The 16,160-nt window shown below is 46.6% G+C and overlaps 2 protein-coding genes across 4 annotated transcripts; both read right to left on the minus strand.

The window, feature by feature from the left end:
• Positions 1-324: 324 nt before the first annotated feature.
• Positions 325-9,323, minus strand: pcif1 (phosphorylated CTD interacting factor 1). Of its 3 annotated transcripts, XM_019880931.1 has the most exons (16): positions 9,207-9,322; positions 7,494-7,649; positions 7,007-7,131; positions 6,741-6,866; positions 6,520-6,665; positions 6,165-6,319; positions 5,897-6,044; positions 5,729-5,812; positions 5,559-5,658; positions 4,557-4,716; positions 3,818-4,002; positions 3,185-3,271; positions 2,926-3,110; positions 2,754-2,847; positions 2,139-2,314; positions 325-1,960 (listed from the first exon to the last, which is right to left on the minus strand). In XM_019880931.1, exons 2-16 carry the CDS (start codon positions 7,615-7,617, stop codon positions 1,642-1,644), a joined length of 2,214 nt encoding a protein of 737 aa, XP_019736490.1. In that variant the 5' UTR covers positions 7,618-7,649; positions 9,207-9,322; the 3' UTR covers positions 325-1,641. The 3 variants fall into 3 exon arrangements, with proteins under 3 accessions (XP_019736490.1, XP_019736488.1, XP_019736489.1); XM_019880929.1 differs by having other exon boundaries at positions 6,520-6,866; positions 9,207-9,323; XM_019880930.1 differs by having other exon boundaries at positions 6,520-6,866; positions 7,494-7,686; positions 9,207-9,323.
• Positions 9,324-10,409: 1,086 nt separating this feature from the next.
• On the minus strand, positions 10,410-16,107 carry LOC109522399 (cat eye syndrome critical region protein 5). The gene is made up of 8 exons (XM_019880932.1): positions 14,505-16,107; positions 14,321-14,433; positions 14,152-14,245; positions 13,569-13,602; positions 13,316-13,487; positions 12,238-12,414; positions 11,734-11,911; positions 10,410-11,282 (listed from the first exon to the last, which is right to left on the minus strand). The coding sequence occupies exons 1-8, from the start codon at positions 14,721-14,723 to the stop codon at positions 11,121-11,123; spliced, it is 1,149 nt and encodes a 382-aa protein (XP_019736491.1). The 5' UTR covers positions 14,724-16,107; the 3' UTR covers positions 10,410-11,120.
• Between the last annotated feature and the right edge of the window lie 53 nt (positions 16,108-16,160).

The raw sequence follows: 16,160 nt of genomic DNA on the forward strand, positions 1-16,160 counted from the left end.
GTATTGTTCGCTTCCGGTGGTTACAAGACAAAAACGGGTGCTTTTGTTTGCAATTCAGTTCATCGGGTGTTCTGATTTTACACGACAGCATGCATGAAGTCGTAATAGAACTCACCAAAAACGGGGAAAAAAAAGTCACGCAATACTTGTGTAACCACACCAAATCCCTGTGAAGCCAGAAAGATAAACGAAAAGAAAATGAACACCCTCCCTCACTCCAAAATAGTTTGCATAAATAACCTGAGCGCAACAAATTCATGTTCATTCATTTGATTCAAAAGTGAAAGTGATTTAATTTGGTGGCTGAAAGGAGCACACGTGGCAAAGGATGGAATATAACTTTACTGAGAATCAAACTGCATTTTATCTGTAGCGCATTTATATACATTCTCCAGTCCAAAGTTTTGTATTTACAATGTCGCATTTTCTTTTTGCACTCAGCCAGGCAGGGCCAATAAAAAGAAAAACAAACAAGTCGCTGACTGGCGTCAGTTAGAAATTAAAAAAAAGGAGAACAAAACAATCACAAAATGGTTAAAAGCTCACAACAAATGGTCACATGCAACTTTCTCCGTTTTTTTTTTGTGAAAACGTGTAAAAAATATGGACGTCATTGGAGAAATTTTCTCTTTTTTTTTTTACAAGTGGAAAAAGTCTGTACTCCGATTTGAGCAAAAAAAAAATCAAAAGCAAAATAATAAAAATAATAATAATCCAAAGTAAATATTTAAGATTGAAGTTAGTGCCCCACCCTCCCAAAAGCAAGGACAATCAGAAAGGGGACGCGACAGAGAGCAACTCAACAGAATGACAGTTTTGCATGATGCTCAGCTTAGTGAAAAGAAAACGTTTCATGCAAGCACAGCTTCTGCGTGAGGCTTCACCACAAACAAAAGAAACAAAACTTGCTGGATTGACTTCTGTGCACGCGCGCATGCATGCGCGCGTGCACACACACACACTTTGTACATTTACAATATATAGACTTTTTTCTTCTTCTTAATAACACTTTGGTTTAGTTTGGAACAAACTATTGTAAACATTATGATACAGAAACGATGATGACTAAAAAGCATCCATTGAGTTTCACCTTGACTGTACATCATTTACAGGGTGAGCAGGCGCCCAATCAAGTGCTTCCTCGACCCACCGCAGTGTGTATCGTCGCTGGCATTTTGTGCGACATAATGTCCAGCGCTGGTTTATTTTGAAATGAGCCTGGCTTGCTGTTGCCATGCCAACCTCAGGCAGGCAGTCAATTCATTGGAAAATGTCAAAATAAGCAAACAATTCTACGTCAGCAACCATGTCACCGTGTGGCCTCTTTCACGCCGACCACAAAGTTGCACAATGGGAGAGCAGGGTATTTGAATTGCAAGAGTGCAACGTTGCACGTAGCTGTGGCGGATTCTCTCTTTATGATATTGGTGACAATTTGGGAGATGTGTTCAACTTTACATCTGTGGGTGTGCAAAAGGGAGTTTCAAAATCAAATTGGCCCATTGAGTCAAGTCCAAAAAAGAAAAGTAAAAAAAAACGATAGCTGCCTTGTCGATCAATCCCCAAGCGGCCCGGCGTGACATCACAAGCCATTATTGCTGAGAATCAGCACGAGGGACCGCACATGCTCCACTTGCTCCTTTACCCAGTGGCCATCTTGTCCTGCGGACTGCCGCCACCGTTGTTGTTCTTGTCATGGCTTCCGGGCGAGACGAGCGCACTGGTCATCCTGTCGGCGCTCTTGTTGAGGGCAGAGGAGTCTCGGTCAGCCGGAGGCGGGTGGGCGGGGCCCGGGGAGGCCAACGGGGGAGCACCGGCGGCAGGGGCGGAGCGCGAGGGCCGGTAAGACGCCGTTAGTTCAGCCAACCGCTCCGGCGTGGGAGCCCACTTGGCGAAGCCTGCCGCATTCTGGAGAAAAAGCACTGCTGTGCCGTGGACAGCCCGGTAGTACATCTCCTCCCTATACACGCACACATGCACACAAAATTCAGATGAACCTTCATGCCCTCCAAAGGAAATGGTGCGACAGTTTTGATATGAATGATTTTAACACTTATTTTCTATACCAGCTCTGCTATTAGTGATGTGTCGTCTCAAACGATTGTAGTAGAAGAAAAGTGTTTGCTTGCGTTTGGTACCTCTTGCAGATGTGCTGACTTCCGGATCGGTACTCGTGTTCGTAGGCAGGCACGCTCATCTGGTGACGCAGGAAGCGACTTCCTTCCATGCGGCCAAGGGCCGGCGTTACAGGGTCTCGCCATTCAGGGATGAAGACAATGAAGGACAGAGGCTCGCTGGACTGCTCCAGAAGGTCCTGGGTGGATAACACGCTGATAAAAGCCAGGCTAAATGCTAAAAACATTTTCTTCCCATAATTCCACAGGGTATTGACTTACCCATGCACAAGTAAAACAACATGCTATGTTTTTAGCGTTTGGCCTACATTGTACCAATAGATTTGAAAATTAAGGAAGTTATTTGGTCATTCTTGTTTTTCTTTTAATTAGGTATGAAGTGCATTCTTTTGGGTTGGCTTTTTATTTTTTAATCCAAAAAAAAAAGTTCTATCAACTTACTGTGCTGCTCATACTTCCACAAGAGAGAAAAGAAAAATCAGCTTTTGAAGGGCAATTTTCAGGGCGCATGTAATATACAAATGCGTGTTATTCTCAAGGAAATACGGTACATGGCAGAATTTGGTCATTTCTGGCCTCACGCAGCCGTTGCCTCAAATGTCCGGTAATCAAAGTCACCTCAAAGTGCGTCACCATGGCGTCCATCAGCTCTTCGCAGAACGGCGGGTTGGCTTCAAACGAGCCGCTGACAGGACAGAAGGACAGGAAGGGCCTGCAAACGTGCGCACAGTTACTACACATATGTCATCACGCAACCACGCAGGCAGACGGGTACGCGTGTGCATCTTACCCTCGGGAGCCAAAGTAGCAGTCGGTGTCGGGGAAGGCGGAGCAGAATTGCTTGTAGTAGCAATTGAGCGGCGATGCAAAACACTCGAAGGAAACACCAAATTGCCGATTCAAAGCCTCAAACACAGACACCGGCAGCGCCCCCTGCAGTCCCGTACCCTCGTTGGCACTGCTGCCGAACATCACCTGCGCACGCACGAAGGCGTCATCCAATCATTTGTCAGAACAGAGTCTGATTGGTGGGCAGGACATCAGCTGACCTGATATCGCTTGAGCAGGCACCAAACCCGTGACAGGAATTTCTCGAAGCGAGAGTCATCGATGCAGCTGTATCTGTACAGCAGCTCCTAGACACACACACAAACACACACACCATACAATGTTAGTGCTGCAACTAACTGTAATCGATTAATCTGTCAATTAATCAATGAATCGGATGAAAAAATATTTCCATACCATCATTCCAAAGCAGGACATTATTTCTTCTTATTAACATAAATCGCTGATGGTTTGGTCCATAACATCAGAGAACATCCAGAAAATCAACAATGCTGATTATTTTCTAAGGTAGCAGAAGTTTGTCAGTATCCTATTTTGAAAATACACACTGATAAGTCTGCTTTCATGAAGGATGACTAAAATTGGAAAATATTTACTGCGGACAGCCTGAAATTGCAGGATTTGGGCAAGTTTCAGTGTGACAATGTCTCCAAACAATTAATTGAATATCAAAATAGTTGCCAATTAATTATTAGATTAGTTGTCGATGGATCCATGAAAGGTTGCACCTCTAGGTGCAAGTGTGCACCTTGTGTACTTTTACTGAAGAAGGGAATGACTTCAGTGCGTGTAGTTGTTTTAGTACTTTTACTCAAGTGGCCTTGAGAACTGACCAGCTTGCTGAAGTGTCCCCTGTTGACTTTGACCATCTCCCCTCGGAATCGCAGACAGGCCACGTCGTTCTCGAAGTGGAGTTCCACGCGTGGGAGCGGGGGCGACGGCCGCGCCAAACGCAACGGGTAACAGTACACCAGGCGGGACGAAGACGGCGACGGGGACGAGGAAGACGAGGACGCATCTTAACACATAACACATTATATTCATATTACATGCATGATATTATAACAATGATATTTCGTCCAACTAGGGCCAGACCAGCCCAACAAAAATTGGCCAAATGGGTTTCACCTTGATGTCTTCTAAACATTTACAGCAATTGTACAAAAGGAACACTGGTCTGATTATTTATAATACAAAAATCTATACCATAGCCTTGTATGGGTGGGAAAGAATATATATATATATATAGATATATATATATCTATATGAGATATAGATATATAGATATCTATATCTATATATCTATATATATATATCTATCTATATATATATATTCGTGAAATTTGTTCACTAGATAAATTTTATAAACCCGTCAGTCAAAACTAAGCAAATCTTCACAAATGAATTTGCACATTGAAAACCTGAATTTACTTGTAAAACTGCATGTGAAAAGTCAAGCAAACTGAATCTATATGGAAAAGATTTGAATTTGTATACATAAAACTGAATTTGAGAAAAAAAAAAAAACAGAACCCAACTTTCAGTGAAGAATGGGTGTGTGTGTGCGTGCACCTGTGGGTGGGTCTTGCAGCAGGCTGAGGTGCGTGTGTTGAAGGCGTCTGCAGTACTCAGACGACAGCTGGTAGATCTTGGAGCAGATTCCTTCCACTGAGTCTTTGGCCACGGCCGTCACGTGAGGACCGCACTGCTGGCGGAGGTGCTCCAGACGGTCCTGTGCCAACGAGGCCACGCCACTCATCAACAAGTGCATACGGGTGTGCGTACATGCAGTGTTGGGCAGTGGCGGAGTTACGAGTTGAAGCAACATTTGTCACAAACACTGCAGCTCATTCTAGACCTCAGACGTGCGAGTGTGTCTATTTGACAGTGAAATTGTGAGTGTGTGAGCAATAGAGAGAGGGAGAAACACCAGGACAGAAAAAAGAAGACAGAAAATCGATGGCGTTGGGCAGAATCCTTGCGCCTCCAAAATAGTCACTTTTCAGTAGATCTCCCCCAAATTTCATTGTCAAAGGACGCAAGCCATTTTGAAGACTTTAGATTGGTACAAAAATGTGTCAAAATAACACCCACACATATAGACTGACCAATAATATGGATGTGGGAAAATTTTGATTCCGTTTCAGCCCGACACCAGCGATCATAGAGAAGAGAGTGTGGGGGGAAAAAAAAGACAGGACAGCGGAGTGAGAAAAGAGAAAAGGAGAAATAATATGAGAGAGAAAAGAGAAAGTTCCTCGTTCCTGCCGACTGCTGTCAGGCTACTGAATAGACTGTCCTGAAAACCTGGACTCATCCCTACCCACCCATTTTGAATATGCTTATATTTATATTTATTTATACACTTTTTGTCTTCTAATTTCTCCCTTTCATAATTTTGCTGCTGTAAATTGGGAATTTCTCCATTGTGATAAAGGTTTTCTTGTCTTATAAATAGGACGAGAGTCAGAGAGTGAGGAGAGGTGAAAAAAAGGATAAAGAGAGAGAAAGGCGAGAAAGACTTTGAAAAGGAAAGACAGAAAGAGAGGGATAAAGAGCAAAAAAAGTGCATACCATGTAGTCCTCCTTGCTGGCCGAGTGGTCCCTACGTAACCAGCTCATGGTGTCTTCGGCATTCCATTTAACCACCTTCCTGCTCTCCGGGCTGGCGTTCCTGTGGTGGAAAGGGGTCGCGTGTTAGCGTGCGAGTGCGGCAACTCCTGGGCGGAAGAAGTGTCACGCGCCTGGAGTCGATCATCTTCTTGGCCGCTTCGGCGTACTTGAAGAGAAGCTTACGGGCCTCCTCCTTATATTTGATGCGAGACAGCCTGCCGCACAACACAAAGGCCCCCTGGGGTCAATTTGGACATTTGTCATGGATGGTCGTCGTCGTTGGGCCGACGCGAAGCAACCTGATGGGGATGTCGTTCATGACCTCTCTGAACATGGACGGCGAGATGACAGGTTCACAGTCGCTGGGCAACATGGGGTCCAAACCTTTGTCCAGGACCTTCCTCTCCAGCAGCCAGCGGTTGAACGACTCCCGAGGAGGGTCGATGCCTGCCGCCAACGGGCGCATGCACAAACACACACGCGTGTACACAAGAGGCGTCATCTCACACACAGCACATGCGACTAAAAGGCCAAAGCAACGCCAGGGCAGTTTGTGATTGTGCGTACCTTCTCTCTGATGACAGAGCTCATGGTAGTGTTGCCTGAGTTTGGTGACCAGCTGAGCTCTCTGCAACTCAATCTCGGGGTGCGGGGGGAGGTGCTTGGCGGGCGGGTGTTCTCTGATGACGGCATTGGTCTGGATGTCCAGATCCCAGTAGACGCTGTAAGATCATCACAAAATAAACATAAATAAAAATCAACCACCACACTAGCATCCATGCGGCGAACATTGACATACGCAATTATTTGAGTGGTGCTTGGAGTACAAGACAAATACTTTTTGGTGTGGTACTCAGTGTCAAAGGTTTGAGGAACACCGCTTTACGGCCCCTACGGCATCCCGTCCGACATTTTGACTTACATGGCCGGCCTGTAGGGCGCGGGGGCGGGGCTCGGTGTGGTAGGAGTGGTCGGCGCCACGACCCCTGCACCTTGTTTGTCATCAGGGGGAGCGCTCCAGGGTTTGGCGCCGGGTGTGCTGGGTGAAATGGGCGTGGTGGGCTCAGCCTGAATGAGACACGCGTGCCATAAGAGGACACCCGTTGTGCTGATGCGTGGCGGGGACAAAAGGACCACGCTTACCTTTGCCCGTTTCAGGCTGTTGGGGCCGGCCACCTGCTCCTCAGAGCTCCGCCTCTTCCTCTGGCCGTTGCCAAGGTTACCGTCGGCACCCTCTGCTGGAGCGGCATTCAGGCCTAAAGGATCCGACTGCACACAGACAGACAGAGATATAAACACACGTATATTGAGGTGCGCGCCTTGAACAACAGTTTTTTGTTTTTTTTAAGCTTGGAACATGCAGTATTTGCCACTGGCTCGGGTTGATGAGCTGCGCCTCGGCCACTCACAATGACGTCATGCTGGCCCAACACTGGCACCTCCCACAGGCTCTGGTTCGTGAACCTGTTGAAGTAGTAAGGACGGTTCTCCCGCCGAGACCAACACTTGGACCAACCCGCCTGGATCAGCTCATCTGCGAGGAGATGGGCGGCAGATGGGTGAGACACTCGTACAGGGACGCCAAACGGCTGACACAAAGAGACTGTGTTGAGTGAGGGACATGCAGGTGTCAATTAGACAGCTGACAGACAGGCAGAAAGTTGACAGTCAGAGACAGAATGATGAAAGAACAGTCCAGACACGCAAAAAGACAGCTGAGAGTGAGACAGGCAGACAGCTGATGAAAAGACACTGGTAAGAGAGGCTGATAGTGGGAAAGGCAAGTGAGACAGACAGATAGCCGAGACACAATTGAGACAGACAGCCTGGTGATGGAGACAGGTAGCGATAAAGAGTTGCGAGATGGAGAGAGCGAGACAGGCAACAGACAGGCACCTGGCAGTTCAGGCGGTTTGGCGGTGGAAGGCGAGAGAGGCGGGCCATGTGAAGCAGCAGAGGCGCTGGGTGAATGCACCATGGCCGCCTCCCCTTTCAGCGATGCCTGGCTCTCATTGGACATCTCGGCTGCTCGTCACAAGCACATTGATCGACCTGATGCCACAACAAAGACAACACCGTCAAACTGATCCTGATGGCAAAGAAAAACAAAACAAAACAATGAGGGTTTGATCTTTATTAATAAGTTAACATACAGTGGTGCCTTGTGATATGAATGAGCCGACTTATTTGTAGCAGGGCTCTTCCGGTTTTATCCCGCCGAATCTGATCATCCACGACTAAGATCAGCTGATACGATCACATTTCAAATTTTAGAGTTGCTTCCTATTAACTGATTAATCTATCAATTAATTTTTTCGGTTGATATAAGATAATCTCTCATAAATACGAGTCGATACATATCTCGAGTAATGGGAGTGAAATATGATTCAAGGACGGGACAAACGTACCCATTCGGTTGAATCAAAACCGATTTTTATCAGTTCGTGTTACATCCCTCCCACTTTGCATACGTTTTGTTCATCTAAGTACCGGGATGCATATTTTCTGTTTGCGTTTTACACTTGTGGTTTTGGCTTCTTGAAGCCCGACTGTGTAATCAAGACGAACAATGATCAACATTTTTCTGACATTTTTACGGATCAAACCAGGAACTGAACCATAATATGTGTTTTTGCATTGAACGTTTCAAATGTCTCCGGTTTTAGATATTGAAAAATTCGATTCGTTCATTCAATCGATATAAGTCACCTTTGGTAGTTGCGGCCCTGAACACGAAAAGGAACGTCCGCTGTAGACTGCAGGCTGTACACACATCAGGTACGCTCAACTAACAGTTGCATCTGCTTGATTATTTTGATTTTGTTTTGATTTAAACAAGTGTATGTGTGTGTGTGTGTTATGATACAGGGGCACGTGGAGGAGTGCACATTGGACTTTCGTTGCCTCGCGTTCATATCGAAAGGACGATGTGTATGACAAGACGAGTCAAGGCGAAAGAAAAAACCGCCATAAGCCGCCAGCTGAGCTCCGGGTGGCGGCAACTGCAGTAACAGCAGCAACATATCCGTACGCTCGGTCAGAACGGGTCAGAACCATCGCAACGAAAACGTACAGCCACGACCGACGACCGCGCGGCCGTGCGAATTGGAAAGGCCGAGCGAAGAGGTTCGCTCAATTGTTGTTTTCCTTTCCCGGCCACAGAAAGGAGCGCCATGGTTACACGCATGCGCAGTGCGGCGCCTGTCGCTAAACAAGGAGGAGGAGGAAAACGACGAGCAGGAGGGAAGCGAGCCAAACAGGAGAACGGCGAAAGGCGGGGAGGACGACAAAAGGCGCGGGCCGCCCGCCCGTCCGGATACTATATTCTCCGCCCGCCGAGCGAGACGCGCGCAGCTCGGGCATGGCGGCATGAATTGGGCCGGCTGCCATCTTGTCCGTCGGGAACCGCTGCCGTTTGGGCGCCACTCGTACTCAGACAAGATGGCGGACACGCCCCTGCCACAGCGTTGCGCGTCCTGCGCACTGTTTCGAACCCCTACTGCCCACTGGGCCAACGCGCGAGCCCTTGCTGCGGCTCATTTCAAAGCCGGAAGGTTCCGACGCACTCTGGTGGTGTCGGAGCGGCTCCAGCGCACCGTTTTGCCTTACCTGGACTCTTTGAACGGCTTCGAGTCGCGGGCTCTGCCTCTCTATTCGGGGTCCTCCGCTCCGCTCCCTCCCCGCCAGCTCAGACATCTTTACAGGGGAGAGAAAAGAGCGACTGCGCAAGCGCGCGCACTGCCACGCTTCCGGGTCATGTGTGTCACGCCTCAGCCGCCATGTCTAGCAGGTCGACGACGCGTCTGTTTTGCGAGACGGCTTTTATTTTTCTCGCAGGCGTTTTGAAAAGCAATATATTCTGTAATTTAATGGTGGATTATCAACCCTCGCAAATAAAGAAAAACCATCTCCCCTCCATCGTGGTTGTTATCCCCCCACCCCCCAACAAGTGAAATATAGTGGACCCTCGCAATCCACGTTGAATAGGGACTGGGTCCAACCCGAACGCCTGTTATAATTTTATTGAGAAAAAGAATGGAGATATTTTATTTTTTATCCCCTCAAAATTCCAGAATATGCGGTGAAACCCCACCATTCAGCATTTTCCACAAAAAAAGTGGGTGTTTGTGCCCCAAGTAAAAAAACAAAAAAAAACCACATCCGCAAATAAAAGAATATTTGGGGTCCCTATTTAATAACATGCATATTTTCTGTTGCATTTTGGACACTTAAAACATTTGGTGAGGTATTTTACACACTTTAAAACACAATACAAACACATCTAATATATTGCGAGAGAGCAATAGCAATGTATGAAAAAATAGAGTAACGACTGTAATAACACAACCCAAATATGCAACACAGTCCATACATTGAGAAACACTCATCCATAAATGGCACCCATTTCTGCTAGTGATGGATTGCCTGAGGTTGTCCTCTTGTCATGCAAGAGGTGGGGTCCGCCCTGAACTGGTCACCACCGATATACAGTATTGACACAGAATCATTCTCACCAGGAAAAAAATCACGCAAGCACAGGAGAAACGTGCAAACTCCAAACAGGAAGCCGGCTGGATTCGAACCCACAACTTTGTACTGTGAGGCAAACCCCCTTAGCAGTCGGTGTCTGTAAGTAAGATGGAAAAGGATATATTTGAGAATCAGCAGAAGGCGATACAAAAGTTTTTTTTTTCCCCCCCAAAAGAGTTGTGATGATCAAAAACAAGTTGAATGACGCATACCTTGAGTGATGATATTAGTTTATTAATAATAGACGTCAATCAAAAGAATGATTGAATATTGATGATTTTTTTTTTTGTCCAAGAAGACAAAACATGAGAAAATGCCGTACTGTATAGGTAATTTGAGAACCATTTGCGCATTAGAATAATATATCGATAGAAAAGGGTTTATTTATTTTTTAAGAAAGAAAACACTGCATGTACATAGTTATTTCTTGAATAATTAAAGGTAAAAATAGAAAGTTATAAAAAAAATTAAAAAAACTCACTTGGAACATCATGAACTTTCAAGCATCTAGAGAATTAGAATTAATATCCAATAAATACCATGTGCATATATTCCACACTTGCTTGTAAACAATAGTTTTACATTACATTGAATACAGTCTTTCGCATGAACATGTTAGTTTACAGAATTAAGGCGGGGAGTCAATTACGATCCAAAGTTGTTTTGTGATGTCAGAAGTCCAATTTGGCAAATGTTGATGTTTCCAATCCTGCTGCAGACATGGCACTTCAGGTGTGACCCCCAAAACAAGCCTCTTCATAAAATCCCTTGACAACTCGGTCAACAAAAGGACCGCACCCATTGGATAATGGCTGCTGCAGTGTTGTGAGGTTGAGAGTTCCAATCTAGACTGCAGCCTTCCTGTGTAAACTTGACATTTTTGCTGGCATAACGGGGGGGGGGGGGGGGGGGAACTGCGGGAGCCCCGTTTGTCCACGGAGGACACAAGATTGTCCTTTGGCATGATTGTATCACGAGCGATAGTGAGCAGGGTCAGAGGTGTCGGCGGAGCACAAGGTCGACAGCGGCCTCCACGTTCTCCAGCACGAAGGCGGGCTCCAGCAGGCTGGCTTCGGCACTCATGTCCCGATGTCCATGCAGGAAGACGTTCTCCTGGGCGGGCGCCGACGCCGGCTTGTACACACCCGTGCACACCTGACCACAGCAGAGACAGAAGGCGTCAAAGCATGTCTTTTCCCACTTCACCACTATCACCAAACACCAAAAGCGCTTCAATGCAGGCCATGTTCACACTGCGGCTGAGTTGGCCTCTTTTTTTTCTTTCTGATTCTTTTGTGTCGGTGCGAACAGGATTTCTTCCAAACCTGGCCGTTCTTTCTTTGTAACAATGCAACATATGACTTGACAGCCAGTGTGTACGGCCCGGGCCTTGGTGCTTGCGTGGCCGCTTTTGAGCGCCTCGTTGTCACCCCACAACAACTCAAAGTGATAAGTATTCCTGCCACTGCAAGCTTTAAGTGAATATAGTCGCTGCTCAAGCCCATGGGGTGTTTGCAGCACACTATTCCATTGACAGTCGAGCCGTCTCTCAAATGGGAATCTTCGATTCTGATGGCGTGACGTGATGTGCTGGGTCGCCACCTACCAGGATGGATTGACAGCACACGGTGGCAGACGCCGGCTCATCAGAGGGCCAGGCCACGGCCGGCTGATTGGCCGTTCCCTGGGCCAGCATCCTGGCGTGGGCGGGGGGCGCACGATGCTGCTGAGCCAGGTAGCGATTGTAAAGGTTGGCGCCGTAAACATCTGTCATCGGATTATCGCTGAAAAACATTTGGAGGATTGTGTAATTGCCACCTTCTTTGACTTCTTTTTGATTACATAAATGTGTCTTATTTCACTGTCGTTTTAATTGTGTTACAGTATACCAATACGCACATTACCACAATCTGATTATTAAGATTACGTGAACAGCCTTGGATTTTCTGTTGCCAGTGTTACAACTGTCACTGACATTATCTTCACAGAGTTCAAGCTACAGTATTTGAGTATTATAACACTATCTATGTGTGACAATATGGCAACAATAATGTGTACAAAGCTCAAATTGGATGCAAGTGCCACCATAGAGGTGCGCTGTTGCGCTTACCCGACGGCGTAGATGGTTTGAACCTTGCGGTGGTCGTTGTGGCGCGTGAGCGCATGCTCGGCGAAGCGGTAGGTGAGCAGGCTGGGTTTCCCCAGCAGCGCCCAGTAGCTCAGCTCCCGTCCTGTCAACTTCTTGTACGCCGACTCCAAGCACAGCAGGAACATGCCGTGGCCAAAACTGACCACCCACACAAGCACACATACATGCCACATGCAGTCTTGTCGTCACATAAAACTCACATTTGCCAATATTGACTTGCAAATGCGCGATTAAAAAAAAAAACAGAATAAAAGTATCATTTGGACTATATTATAACAATATGTTCAAAAATTAAGTAAACATAGTTTATTCACAATTGTATGGGTCCATTATGTCTGCAGTGTATTATTTACATTGGAAATTTTTCCTACAAGTATTCGCATGCAGAAATCAATAACCCGTGGCATTGTGGGGAAACAATGACGAACGGAAAAAAATGCATTACAGACAAATCTGAAAAAAAAAACAAATAAATAAATAAAACGAAAAAAACAATGTAGATATAATATAGATAAAAATATAATGTAGACCTAATGCTAGAAACTAGCTTTTTTTTAACTTGCGCATGGCATTATGGGAAAAACAAACTAGCTTCTTTTTTTTAACTTGCGCATGGCATTATGGGAAAAATTTAAACTTAATTGCGAGTATGTTTGAATCGACTAGCGAGTACTTTCGAACGCATTTGCCATTCAAAAAGTGCTACATTTATATATTTTGCCGACAAGTACTTTCAAACTTAATTGCGAGTATGTTTGAATCCACTGGCGAGTACTTTCGAACGCATTTGCCATTCAAAAAGTTTTGCTCCACGCTTCCGCATCAAGACTTCAATGTGGCATGAATGTTTTGGCTTCGTGTCTGCACGACTGTCTTAATACTGTCCCCTGGTGGCCAAAAATGACACAGCACACGACCAATTGACCACCCTGCACGACACTCCGATGTTTACTTTGGTGACGTCAGGAATGCATGCATGTTTGTACCCATGTTTGTAAGGTATTTTTGAGGAGTTCAATTATATATATATTTTTATTACCGCGGCGAGGGGGCCTCGGCCAACCACAGCAAGTCCATGTTGCAGGCCAGCACGGGCAGCTGGGCCGGTGACCAATCATAAGCAGCCGACGGACGTCCATTGGTCAGCAACACATCCACGAGCAGCTGAAGATTGGTCTCCCAGCGCACGGGCTCGCCAAACAGCAGCACGGCTGCCGAAAACCCGCATTACACAAAGCAATATAAGAAACCGCAATCAGTGGCGAATGGGCTCCAAGGATTGTTGCTCTTACCTTCAATTGGGGGAAACGTGTGCGCAATGTTTGACTGCAACACAAAAGAACCGACGTTTACTTCACGTTGTTGGAAAAAAAAGGTGATGTAACACATGACCGTGTCCCAGATTTTGGGGGTGAACGGATTGCAGCCATAGAATTCTAATTGATGATTTACTAAAAACAATAAAAATAAAAAACGACACTGTATATGAACTATATATTTTGGTCGCACATCTAGGGCTACTCGATACTTTTAAGTTGAAACTTTTTATCTTCGAATATGTACTTTTTACTTCAAACATTAAGTTAATACATTTACCTACACTTTGTAAATACAGTACATTTAATACTTTCTACATTCCTGTACAGTATACTCGTCAGTGTCGTTTATACGTCAACTACTGTATTTACTTTGCATATTTTATTCATGTCAATTTTTTTTCTTGACACATGGACTTCACAGATGGAGTGTTTACTTTGCATAAGCCTATGTTGTTTTGTACATTTTGTACGTGACAAATTCTTGAGCTTTGATATACGTGACGTGATGTTGGCGTACAAGTAAATTCAGTGTCGTGTATTGCGGTGGCGGACGTACGGCTGCTTTGGGTTTCCTGCTGTGGTCGACCATGTCCAGCAGGGGGTGCTGTTCTCGGAGCTGCTCCATGCTCACCACTTTCTTGAAACCCAAACTGACTCGTGGTGGTCAAGGGCTGGTTCGGGGACAAAGTCGTGGGCGGCACCCAGTCCAACTGAGGCAAGGATACGTGTGCGCGATGTCCGTGATTGGTCCTTGTCCAGACACCAACACGCATTTGTCGTGGAAACTCGTTAACGCTTGCAGAGGACTGTACGACAAAATCACTTGATCTGGACTAATCTGCGCACACAGGTCACAACCTTGGTCCAATCACGATGCACCCAAAACACGCACATTCAGACGTCACCCACCTGCACATCAAGCAGCGACGACAGCTGTTGCGCTTTGTGTTCAGGTCGACAACTTGCGGCATTGGTAAGGAAGACGACAGGCAGCAGGAAGTCACCGCGGTGGTCAAGCAGCTTCCGCAAGGCTCGCCGCGCCGCCGGGATGACGGAGCCGCCGCGCACCAGCACACCGTCCACGTCCAGCAGGATGCCCGCATCGCACCGCTGCTGCTGCCAGCACATCACAGGGCAACACACCTGTCCGTCTAGGCGACTCCTGTCGATCAAACCATCTCATCTCCCCTGACTGACTGAGCGTTAACAGCCCCAAAGCGCAACTGAAACTCAAGGCAACATTTACTAAGTACTAAGACTCAACTTTTGAAACGTAATCAAGTTAGAACAGACCCTTCTAGTCAGCTCATCTTTCAAATCACATTACCATCGACCAATTGATTATTGTTACCGGGGCAGAAGAAATGTAAGGCCCGTCCAGTCGGCTTCTGTCTTCCATCATCGCTGAAGTCCAATACTACACCCCAAGTTCCGACCATTTGTTTTCTACAAATGTTTTTCAGTTCTTTCATTCATGTTGTCATCACAAACACACTGACCTGCAGAGTGTTGGTGCAGCGCGCCACCGTCCTGAGCGCGTGCTGCAGGCGAGCGCACCACATGACGATGATGATGAAGACGACAAGTGCCTGCTGCCGCTCTTCTTATAGAAGTTCTGTTGTGTGACATAATAGCCGGGGGGGTAGGGCTACCACACGGCAGCCAATCGGAGCGATGCGAGCCCTGGCAGGCTGATCGGGCCGCTTTGCTCATTCCCGCATGGTTGCCTTTCACTTTTCATCCAATCAGACTGCAGCGTCGCTGTGTTACCATGTCAACGTCATTGGCACATTCCTCATTTTCTAACTCGCGCACACAAACACACACTAACGCGCACTCGCTCTCTCTAACACACAGACACGCACACACACGTTAGCATGTATCTCATTCTACGGGCTAAAAACTAACATGTGACTATGAGCTTTAAAAGCTAAGCATAGCATAGCTTAGCAAAGCAAAGCAAAGCACAAAGCACATGGCTTTTGTCCGCTGATCTTGGCCCGACTGGCCAGCACTTACAAACAGAGGGCTGCTTGTATCTGATTAAATGCTGCTGACTTGGGTTAGTTCGCCGCCGCCACCACCTCAAGCGTGACCCATCACATGTGCCGCCGCTCGTCACATGCTACAGCACGCTGGGACCAATCAACTCATCGGCCGCCACATTGAAGACGCGTGACCAAGACCCACGCGCTCACTATATGCCTCGGCTGACGAGAGATCAGTGCATTTGCCTCCCACCCGGGGCTCCTGCTTCTTGGACGAGCGCTCAGTGGCGACCAGTCAACTGTCTATATGCACCCTGACTTTAAAGGGGAAGTCAAAACTTTTTGGGACAATATGTTTTATGCGCCTGGTTTAAAGACGTCATTCTGATTAATCTTACGTTCGGGGACTAGGAATGAATCCAGCCATTTTTGTCCACATCAAGGGTGGCCATTTTTGTGTTGTAAAGCCACTTGCTAGTCAGTGAAAATGAGATCACCACAGGGCTCAGGTAATGACCAGTCACGGCTCATGTCCCCCCCCCCCCGGCCAGAAAATCTGCATTGTCACCAGTAAATC

Source organism: Hippocampus comes, unplaced genomic scaffold (assembly GCF_001891065.2).
Source record: "Hippocampus comes isolate QL1 unplaced genomic scaffold, H_comes_QL1_v1.1 scaffold68, whole genome shotgun sequence".
In the NCBI taxonomy this organism is placed as follows: Eukaryota; Metazoa; Chordata; class Actinopteri; order Syngnathiformes; family Syngnathidae; genus Hippocampus; species Hippocampus comes.

What these genes read in the sequence shown, in the direction of transcription:
- pcif1 (XM_019880929.1), bottom strand. Translation starts at nt 7,617, where the DNA reads ATGTCCAATGAGAGCCAGGCATCGCTGAAAGGGGAGGCGGCCATGGTG. An exon ending in GGGGACACTTCAGCAAGCTG is followed by an intron (nt 3,272 to 3,817) that starts GTCAGTTCTCAA and finishes GTGTGTGTCTAG; the next exon opens with GAGCTGCTGTACAGATACAG. An exon ending in TGCTACTTTGGCTCCCGAGG is followed by an intron (nt 2,848 to 2,925) that starts GTAAGATGCACA and finishes GCACGTTTGCAG; the next exon opens with GCCCTTCCTGTCCTTCTGTC.
- LOC109522399 (XM_019880932.1), bottom strand. Translation starts at nt 14,723, where the DNA reads ATGTGCTGGCAGCAGCAGCGGTGCGATGCGGGCATCCTGCTGGACGTG. An exon ending in CGTCGCTGCTTGATGTGCAG is followed by an intron (nt 14,434 to 14,504) that starts GTGGGTGACGTC and finishes CTGTGTGCGCAG; the next exon opens with ATTAGTCCAGATCAAGTGAT. An exon ending in TGTGCTGTCAATCCATCCTG is followed by an intron (nt 11,283 to 11,733) that starts GTAGGTGGCGAC and finishes TGCTGTGGTCAG; the next exon opens with GTGTGCACGGGTGTGTACAA.